Source organism: Micropterus dolomieu, linkage group LG15, assembly GCF_021292245.1.
Source record: "Micropterus dolomieu isolate WLL.071019.BEF.003 ecotype Adirondacks linkage group LG15, ASM2129224v1, whole genome shotgun sequence".
In the NCBI taxonomy this organism is placed as follows: Eukaryota; Metazoa; Chordata; class Actinopteri; order Centrarchiformes; family Centrarchidae; genus Micropterus; species Micropterus dolomieu.
Window position 1 is genome coordinate 13651650 of NC_060164.1, and position 11188 is coordinate 13662837.

At 41.5% G+C, this 11188-nt stretch overlaps 1 protein-coding gene across 1 annotated transcript in view; it reads left to right on the plus strand.

The window, feature by feature from the left end:
• The window catches only part of slit1a (slit homolog 1a (Drosophila)), a 93956-nt gene that overhangs the window by 39907 nt on the left and 42861 nt on the right, over positions 1 to 11188 (plus strand). The window contains exons 5-6 of the mRNA XM_046070584.1: positions 9073 to 9144; positions 10181 to 10252. Of these exons, the coding sequence (XP_045926540.1) occupies positions 9073 to 9144; positions 10181 to 10252 (144 nt within the window). The remainder of the gene's footprint in view (positions 1 to 9072; positions 9145 to 10180; positions 10253 to 11188) is intronic.

An 11188-nucleotide genomic window follows, 5' to 3' on the forward strand; every position in this document is an offset into this window, starting at 1 on the left:
ACGAGGAGATGATCTATGCAGGGGTTCATTTTGGTCAGCATTCATCAAATCTCCCACTCCCTGTGTTTCAAGTATTTTAACCCCCCCCCCCCCCTTCTCCCCGGAGCTTTTCCTCACTCTGCGTCTTGATGCAACTCTGCACCTCTACAATGTGCATGGAGTCGATTAAGTGTCTTGAAGTGTGTTCAGTTTACGTGTTGATTGAAATAGCTCCTGACTCTGTGTGTCTTAGTGACAGTCCTCTGATCTGCTATCAGCCGCCTGTGGTTAGGTGTGGTGGATCTGTCATCACAGCGGCTCAATAACACTGACCTCAGAACAGTGCTGTTCTTCCAGGAAAAGCTGTCATCCGATCGTCAGGATCAGTTTTCCACTTTCTAGGTAGCCAGCAATTCACAAAGAGGCATCTTTAACTAGTTTAGTAAGACCACACAGTGTGGATGTGTGTGTGAGAGAGCAAGAGCAGCTACCGCAGATCGGCTTTGTTGTCTTTCTAAATGGCCGTCTCTTTCCTCTTTACCCCTGTCCTGGCTCAGTGTAAAACATTAGTCCAATTGAGCAAAATGATTTCCAGGCTATTCTCAGAGATGAGAGAGAGATCATTATTTCTTGGTCTTCGTGTGAGCCCGCTGGCTAATGTATGGATAGGTAATGGCAGTGATAATGGACCTGTTGAGAGGTATGTTTTCCCCTTACCCTCCCTCCTTTCCTCTCTGTTCTTCTCACACTTCTTCTGCTATTGTCCAGCAGGTAGACAGCATGATGGATGGACGGGGCTTGGCTGTGTCCCTGTGCAAAGCGGCACTATCGCACACCCCGGCATCAGTTGATAGCGCCTGGAAGCGTTTGTCATGATCGATGCCGCTCCGCCCCGCTCCATCACTCTGCCTGTCTGGCAATGAAAGGCTTGGTCACACACAGAAACACAAGTAGACATAATGGTAGAGGGAAATTAGGGTGAATCAAGAGCCGGGAGAAAGGATAGATTTTCTCCTTTCTTTCTTTGCCATGTTAACTCTTTCATTTGCTTCATGGGAGGCAGCAAAGCACACCAGCCAAATGTATGCGCTCATATGGGATTTTTAAGCCTACAAATACACATAGACATCATGAATCATTTACAGTGAAAGAAGAGATGTGGGCAACAGTTAAACTAGCTCTGTCTTGATTCTCTACGTGTGTGTGTGTGTGTGTCCGTGTCCGTCAGCCCTCATGTGGGATTGATAAGTTCCACTGACATTGTGTTTTCTCTTGGTGGTTGCTGAGTGTTCCAGTCTGGGAGCACTGTGTGTTTCTCATTGGTTGTTGAGCTGCAGATGATTAGAGTGGAGTCCATCCATGAAATCCCCTTTAGGTCCCATCGAAAAGAGACAGTTTGTGGGTGTGTGTGTGTATTATGAGAGCGAGAGACAGAGGGTGTTACTCTAGCCGTGTTTTTCAACATCAAAATAAATCCCAAACCCTCTCCAGATGGCCTCCGTTTTCCTCTTTCAGCATATGGAAGCGTAATACATTAGAGGGTTAAATATATAACTGAGCGCTTTGCTATGACAGTCCATTGGGTCTGTTGGAAATTAGATAATGCTGCTTGATGACTTATTTCCTGAAGTCTATAGAAATAAATAGAGAAAGCAACATTGCACAGGAAAGAGAGACCATAGTGAAGTGACATGCAGCTCTACTCAATCCTTTTTCCCGGCTGTTTGTGCTAGTTTTAGTGGACTAGTGTTGACATTAGCTTTCAAAAGGAAAGAAAATCTACAAAGACAAACAGATGCTTTTGAATTATGCTGTTTTTGGTATCAGTACAGTGTTTGTTTTTCATTAAGATTCTTTGTAGAGCCCTATATTTAGTCCTAGAAGGGAGACAGAGAGGGAAAGAGATACTTTCTCTCCTGGGTTTTTGTGTGAGAATATTCCTTAAAGCAGCCTGTTTATTCCTCTTTTTATAAAAGCAGCAGTTTCTCCTTTCCCGCTTATCAATTCCTCCTCCCACTGAGCTCCATCCAGCTCTCTCCTCCCTCTCATCTCCACCACAAAGGGACTAGAAAAACACCTTACACACTCTGCCTGTACTATATCTGCGTGTCTGTGCATGATAATTTGTGTGAGCATGAATGAAGGATTTGAAGACTGTGGTTTGACCTCCAGTTGATAATGGTAATCATGATGTTTGCTAGTGGTCACGGTGCCTGTCTCCCTTGTCCAGATTGCACGGACTGCTGTATGAAGTGCAAAACACTAACAGACAGACAGGAGTGAGAAGTGAAGGGGGATACAGCTAGAAGGCAAGTTTACCATTTATCTTAGCGAGAAAGAAAGCATAATGTGAAGGTGCGGAGAGAGAGAACGGCAAGATGGGGTGGGCATAAGGGTGAGAAGGAAGGCGCAGATACTCTTGACCGCACACAGAAACACTCAGTCACTCTCTCCGGGCCACACAAATACACACACACATGCCTGTGTTTTGGCAAGCACCCAAAGGCCCCGCAGCTTCGATCCAAACTCGTTCTCACCTCATTCTCTTTGTTATCCCCCACTCTTAACACCTTCCCTCTTTTTTCATCTGCCTGACACTGCGGGTTCGTTGTCTTCTACAGTTTTCTGCACCTCAACCAAAGATATGTCTGCGCATAAATGCAGCATGTTAATATAGCCAGGTTTTGTTTTTTGTTTGCTTTTCAAGCGGGAATTTTTTAATGACCTTATTAAAGCTGAGAAATGGCCTTAATCAAGGCATAGCATCGACATCCTGGCTCTTCCTTTATGACCTGTGCTTTCTCTTTTTTCTGTCATTGCTTTCTCATTGTTTGTTGCCTCCTTTTGGTTGGCAGCATCCGTTGTAGCTTCTCCAGTGACAGGGCTAATGGCTCCATTTCTACACTAGGTCTGATCGAGCCATCATATACTCCCTGCTGCCGACAGAGAGGGAGCTGCAAGTGTCCTTTATTCAAGTCACATGTTAATGAGAAAATTGCAAGTTAATTACAGTTTTTTCAGGTTTCTGAGAGAGTAAAATGATATTTGAATATTTTGCTTTCAAATCTGTGTTAGTAGTGGGTATTTTAGTTAGTTAGTTGTTAGTATTTCTAATTGATAAAATATTTTAAGGTTCGTCACTATGCAAGGCTTTCTCAACTTTACTCAAAGTCTCAAGTCTCAACTCTGCTTACTGGCATTTTCTCTTTCCTCTGCCAGACAAAATGTGAACGTAAACACTTTGTACATGCTTGGTTTGTTTATTTGAATGTATTTCTCCTTTATGTGCAGTGTCTTGAGTCATTTGTTGGTGCATTTCCAGGTCCAGCCCGCAGTTTATGTGTGTGTGTTTATTTATGTGTGTGTCTACTTGTGGGTTTTTACCGTGCAGGGAGGAAGAAAGTAGTTAGCAGTTAGTGGCAGCACACTGCCATTCTTTTAACAGCCCTCACACACCTCATTAACTCTCTTAATGAGTAAGTAAAGACACATTCCCCCTCTGTCTTTCTGTCTTTTTTTCCCCCTTTAAATGGACAAATACAATTAAGGGCATTTGGCAAGTATAAACATTTTCTTATCATGCAATCGAGTCAAAAAATCAAGAAAACAAAGACTATTTTAGAAGCTCACACACTAAAATGAATGCACTAAACACGGGCACATATACAAGCACCATAAAGCACCTCTTTTCAGGATCAGCAGTTATTTATCAGTAAGAAATCTAAGTTTGTTTCCCTGGATATGGTTCCATTTTTTTCAAAGACGGGGAACAAATGTTTTCTTAGCTTGACCGTACAAACATGTCTAAATGTGTAAAAGTATAATGCAGAGACATGGACTGAAGAGGCATGTCATTTACATGTTGAAAGATTTCTATCCAGCACTTTCAGCTCACTATCTTCACTTTTGAAATGCAGAAGTGCAACAACATCGTCTAAAATTCTCCCCTTTTGAGCATTAGTACGCTACATTTACCAGCTAGATCACTTGACAGTCATGCCAGTATTTTGCATACTGCAGTGTAAAACTTTTACATGTATTCACCTTAATGAGTACTTTTGAAAAACCGTTACTGAATAAAAGGTTTAGTTAGCTTAGTTTACTTTCAAAACACTGAAGGAAAATGTCTTGCTTAATCGCCATGACTAATACCAGAGTAAGCTTACCGGAAAAGTGCAGACAAAGACGGAGACAAGGAGAAAGAAAGTGGTTGAACTGGGTCATTGAAGAAGAGACGGTATTTCAGAGTGCGCACACAAATCCTTAAATGGCAGTGGGTATTTCCATTCAATGAAACCTTTAAAAGTAAGACATCAGATCAAGACGTCTGATTTATGCCAACCGCTGTAATCAACCCACTTTGGAGGCAGAGGTTATCAAATGTATGTGACTGGCAATTGTTTGTGTTGTCATGTAGGCATGTGTGCACATGTGTCCATATGCATGTTTTCATTTGTGCATTAGAAGTTGTGGATCTTAAAGCCCTGAGGGTTTTAACCAGAAAGGCTTGTCTGTCCCTGAGGTGGCTGAGCCGCTGCAGCATCCCCAGAAACTCCTTTTGCTGTCAGAAGTAAAGATTAAAGTATTAAAAGTGCGATTATAATAAGCATAAAAACTATGCTAATCCCTTTGCTCTGTTTTTTGATTAGTGCAATTAACAACCAATCAATAATGTGCCCACAGTAGGTATTTGTGTCTTGCAGAAGAGAGTTGAGGTTGTGTACAGTATTAGTGCAGTGTACTGAGATAGAGATCAGAGGTTAATGATGTGAATCAGACAGGAACCAGACATTACCTTCAACGTGCAGCTAATCTCCAGACCAGGCGCCTTGAGCTATGTCTGATAACATTGCTAATTATTCCAGATATAGCCTCTGCAAGGATTCTTGTAAAAAGGCATATCAGTAGCGGAGTTTATTGTCAGAGCACTTAACACTGACTAAATAATACCATTGTTTTGGGTCTTGTACAAGTGAAACCTTGAAAAGTCCTGACCGCAGTGGGTTAGGGGCGGTAGTTCATACGGCGAGGACACACCTGAAAACATGTGTTACCTCATCATTAGGGCTACAATGGGAATGAACTGTGAGCAACGTCACCTAAAGAGAGCCAGGCTACATTAATGAACTAACTGCCCACTTTGTGGTATGTAGTGCATTAAGGTAAATCTATACCAGGTCTAAGCTGTTTGAACACTGACATAGCCACACTCTCGCTCACTCGGGCATTGGTTCACACACCTGTAATAAAAAAAGGACTGGTATGGCATTCTGTGAGCAGGAAATAAGGAAGCAAAAAGCTGCAGGTCTGACATCATTACAGCACTGTGTGAGATGCCTGGACGGCCTGGAATGGGGCCGGAGGCCGCTGCCATGCCTCAGGATAGTCTTCATAGCACTGTAATGACTGAATGGAAGGAGTCTGGGCAGTGGAGAGTGCGGCGTGGCTCTGATGTTTTCCATGAATCGTTTTACCCTGAACAGAGCCGGTCAAGTGGAGTGAAGCCTAGAGGTTATGACCCGTGCTCCTGCTTCTGATACTTAATGTTTTCTGCTCTCCGCTCCGGCAATACTTAACAATGTGATGAGCCTGAGGTTAGCAAATCTGAAGCAATTGATAGACTGACATTTTGGAAAGTTTGTATCGGCCCGACACTCAAAGACAGAATGATCTGACAAAGAAGCAAAGGACAAAGAGGAAGGAAACTGTTTTTTATATATATATATATATATATATGTGTAATTCTTTGCCATGCCAGTTTGGTTGTTAACTACATTCGGGCTGCTTCTCAAGTGATGCACTGTAGTGGTATTTGCTGAAGGGCTATAACATTAGATTTACTGTCATGACTTAGTGATGGAGACCATGGTGGCCAATATCCCTCTTTGTGGTGACTGTTCTCACATAATCATGTCTGTTTTTGAAGGGATCAGTGCTTCCCTGAAAATCTGCTTCCAAACTAATCAGAAATGTCAAATATCTCGGAGCCAACACAGTCAGGGCTGAGCTTAGTAAATACCAGTGAGGGGCAACCACAGACTATGCAAAATACAGCATGGTCTCCCACAGAAATGTCCTGTTTGCCGTTTTAAGAATGTGTAAATGCAGAAATGTTGTGTTGCTAAATTTAATATTGCTCTGGCTCCCGTAGGAGTTGAACCCGTCGATAAATCCTTAAAGGACACAGAAGACGGAGGACTCCAGACCATGACCACTGTCATTATTCAGTTGTATGTGACAGAGAAGAGAACAAACCAGGCAGAGGGAGAAAGGCAATATAAGTAAATGAGAGAAAGGCAGACTTTCTGGCATGATAGATAGCATCATTTAGGGTTGTCATGGGGCACACATTGTCCCAGAACAGACCTGCAGTCAGAAAGCGACCTCCCAGGACCTCAGCATCTAATCCAATCAAACAGCACCATAAGTGGGAGCATATAGATCACCCCAGCCAATCGTGTTATAGCGTGCTAATAGGATTATAGGGGTTTTAGTGTGCGGATTCCACCCTAGAGCTTTCATTTTACTACTTACACACATAGCATTGTATTCATATTGTCAGAGCCTCCGTTCCTCGTCTTGCATTTCAGCTTCTCATGTCTGTCTCTATATTTCTGCTTCCCTGTCTTTCTTCCTCACCTCCTGTACCGTATCCTCTGGCACTTCAACAATGCTGTCCTAGCACAGCAATCTGTTATCATTTCTTATTGTAATCCGGGATCGAACACGCACATACAGACACACACACAGAAAAGACATACCGCACTCCTCCCAGATGTCCGGGGGGAGAAGCACGAACGGCATGTCTGCAGCAGTAAAGCATGGCGTCTCCATGTGTGTTAGTGTGTTTGTTGCAGCAGGAAGGTGAGGAGAAGGTGAGAGGACTAATTAGTCATCAGATAGAGCGCAGGGCCAGGTAGGCCAAAAGCATTCCTCTAGCATGGAGCCGCCTTGATAAGAGGCACCAATATAGCCCGGGTGCCAGACTGACTCAGCTTTCAACTCTGCACTCAGGCTGTTTTGCCGAGAGAACAACAAAGGAGCTGGAGGGAGCACAACTGCTCTGGCTCCCATGCTTGCTGGTGAGGAGACATGAAGCTGGTTTGATGTTTGGAATATGATCCTGCAAAATGTGGCAGACTGACAGAATAGACAGGTTATTTTTGTATAATTGCCTAAACTGCCTGCTAACTGTGCTGCCCGAATATCTTGGAGAAAGCAGATGTTATGCAGATCTGCTGAGGGAATCAAACTCAAAAACGCAGATGATAAAATTAGAATGTGCCATGAGATGGAATATTTACGTTCTCTTTGAACACAGGCCAGCGATGTGTGTGTTTCATTTGCACATCTGTACATGCACATCGCATTTTGGGGGGATGAGAATCATAGCCAGATAAAGCGGTTGTCTGTACTGTTGAAATATGATGCAGTTAAGATAATTGGACTGCTGATGTGTTAGTTTATTCAAGGTATAAAGGTGTTCATTTTATGGCCATTCCCAGAGTTTAATGTCATGATAAATACACCGCCATCTTCTAAAACGGTAAGACTGTAAAATAGGGGCAAGACCGAACAAGATACAGTCGTATATGTCAACATATAGTTTGACATATATGATTATTCGCTGTGCACATGAATTAAAGATGCTTTGCCAATAGTGTTGTTATACATTCATGCCAATAAAGCTAAATTGAATTGAATTGAACTAAAGAAAAATGCATCATTTAGTAAGAGTTTAACAGTTGCCTTGGGATTAACATATTCAAACAACAACAACAAAAAACATACATAAATTCCATTTTTAATTGTGGTATATTTGCAGTGGCCTGCTGTTTTAATTTCTGCTGCACCATAAATGCACAACCACCCATTCATTAGATAAATTGCACAACACAACCACTGTTGTGTGTTTTGCTCCCTCTTTTGTTTCCCGCTGAAACAATGTGGGTGCAATATTCATTCCAAGGAAAAGTCTGGAAAGGATGACCCAATGGGGACACTATGTGAGGCCAATGTGTCGCGGGAGTCTTGGAAACTCAATTTAACATTACCCCATGGGGTTTTATAAGCGTGGATACTTGCTGTGTGCATCATGGGAATGCGTGCTGTGGTGTACACCAACATTAAATAAGTAGAAGTCATCAAAGTCTCGTGCAGAACAGTTGTGTAGTTTCATAGATTGTGGTGTTATGCTTCAGCCTGTCTATGGGCGACCATAAGTACTCTGTTTACGTCTGTCTTTGCTATGGGGTCCCTCAATGTGTGTGTGTGTTTCAAGACAGGAGCCTCTTTTGGCAGCGTCCTACAGTTTCCCAATGTGTGTGTGTGTGTGTGTGTGTGTATAGAAGAGGGGCAGATCGTTTCTGAATGAAGTTAGCTCACCATTTAAACGACAGACAAAAGACTCACTAATTAAAACTATGGCTACTTGTGTTTCACTCCCTCTCCCTCCCCCTTTCCTTTCTGACCCTCCCCTCTCTCACTCTTAGTTTCCACACATATGTAGTTTACAAATGCCTAATTTGTACCCACCGTTAAGCGCGGGACACACATGCTCAGCCTAATGCTAAAAGATAATGTTCTTTGTGGCGAGGCGTCCAAATGAATCCACCCAACAGGGTCCTCTAGATCATGGGTTGCTTGGTCAGCCTGTGTGCAGGCAGTGAGTTGGGCACCTCACATCAGAACATGGTCAAGGCACAGAGAACAAATTATAGCATGAGTGAACACTGAAGAATACAGCCACTATAACATAACGACTCCATTGTGAGTGGAGCTCTCCATGCAGTACCACACCTCAGGGTTTTGGCACACAAAAATTGCCCTTAGCTTTCTGTTCTGCACCGATGAGTGGTAAAGAGAGAGTGACACTGAATAGAGTGTGAATTCTGCTGGTTGAAAAGCATGCTCTAAACACTGGAAGTCAAATGTTTACATAGGAAGTTGTTGAAAAGTGTTCATTTTGTTTCCAAAACAGGGTTGCATTAAACTTTTTCCAAGAACACACACCTAGCCGAACCAAACAAACCGAACCATGCCCTACTCAAGGGTAAGTTATGTGTATCTAATGTCTACTTATTGTCTCCACAGAGATCTGAGCGAGAATTTCATCCAGTCCATTCCCAGAAAAGCATTCAGAGGAGCTACAGACATCAAAAACCTGTGAGTACCTCACCCTTTCCAACAGAGATGAATATACTTCATTATTATTATTATTATTATTATAGATCATTTTTATTGTTGATTAATGAGTGGTAAAAATGCCCATCACAAGTTCCCAGAGCCCATGATGATGTTGTGAAGTATATATATGTATATATATATATATATATATATATATATATATATATATATATATATATATATATATATATATATTAATTTTTTTCTGACAGTCCAAAAACAAAGAGATATTCCCAAGATTTTCAGTTGACTATCGTATAAGCCAATGAAAATCCGAAATATGTTTACATTTTATAAGCTGGAAAGAGTGACTTTTTGCTAAAAAAAATTTACTGAAATGATTAATCAATTATCAAAATAGCTTTTTATAAATTTTCTGTGAAACGACTAATCGACTGATTGGCTAATCATTTTAGCTCTAGATGCACATGGGGTGGTACTGGTGCAGTTGATAACTGCTGTAGATGAGTATATGAAGAGTGAATCAAGATTATCCAGGGTGAACCAAGTTTACGGAAAGCTACTCTAAGTGAACAGTAGAAAATGCGTTCCATTCACAACTCATTGAGTATAATTCATAACATTTTTTTCTTTATCTGGCTTTATCTGAGTTATTGGCCCTGGTTAAGTACAGTATGTGTGTATTAGTGTGTGTTGCATGTTCAGTGGATTGTATATCACTCTGAGTGAATAGACCAACTATTCGCACACACTAGCTGCTCCCCAAAGACGGCTTATAGCAACTGTGATTTACATCTTCACCAGATTATGTGCGCATTCACACACGGACACATAGATTTATGAGGTGTATTTATGCAGATAAACAATCAGTAAAGTCCTCTTTTGTTACTCATGGGGTTACATGAGCTGAGATGACTAAACCAGTATCGATTTACCGTAGTCCAGCAATGTACTACTTATTGTATCTGTGATTGCAACTACCCCACAGGGAGACAGAAAGATTGTGTATGTGTCTTGTGTAACAAAGCCTCTCTCTCTCCTGTGTGCTCTGCAGTCAGCTGGATAAAAACCACATCAGCTGTATTGAGGACGGAGCCTTCAGAGCTCTGAGAGGCTTAGAAGTGTTGTAAGTATCTGAAGTCATGCTACCCAGCCTTACCATGTATCATTCCATTAAAACACTTAGTTAAATTAAAACATTGTTTTGACCTGCAAATAGCAATAACTAATATAAACACACAGGCATACACACACATACCTTTAATTAGTATGGCGTTAGTTATTATGCCAACATACCCCCAATGGGCCTCGTGAGGTTGCCTGCATCATGGAGAACAAGCTCCATTAATTCATTGTTCCACACAGTTGACAGCAGCGCACCCTTCATTACATTAACACCCCCCTCAACCCACCCACCCACCTCTGTCTACATCCCGTCTACACCCCATCCAGCCCTGGGCAGGCCATCTGACAAGGCAAGGCAAGTTTACTTGTATAGCACATTTCAACAACAAGGCAATTCAAAGTGCTTTACACAAATCATAAAAGCAACAGGGAAATATAAAGGAAAAAAAAAAGGTTAAAAGCAACATAGGGAAATTGAAAAAATACACATTAAAAAATAATAAAAGTTACAGTGCAGTGTAAAATATTTAATTAAAAGCAATGGTAAAAAGCTGAAAACAAAGAAAAAGAAAACAATACAGTAAATGTTACAGTACAAAAAACAAAGTACAGTGTAAGTTATCAATCTACTAGTTAAAGGCAGTGGTAAAAAGAAAAATCTTAAATATTTAATTAAAAGCAATGGTAAAAATGAAAGTCTTCAGTCTTAATTTAAAAGAACTGACAGTTTCAGCAGGCCTGCAGTTATCTGGGAGTTTATTCCAGATATACGGAGCATAATAACTGAACGCTGCTTCTCCTTGTTTAGATTTGACTCTGGGGACAGAAAGCAAACCTGCCCCAGATGACCTGAGAGGTCTGGATGGTTCGTAACGAAGCAGAAGATCAGAAATGTATTTTGGCCCTAAACCATTTAGTGCTTTATAAACTAACAGCA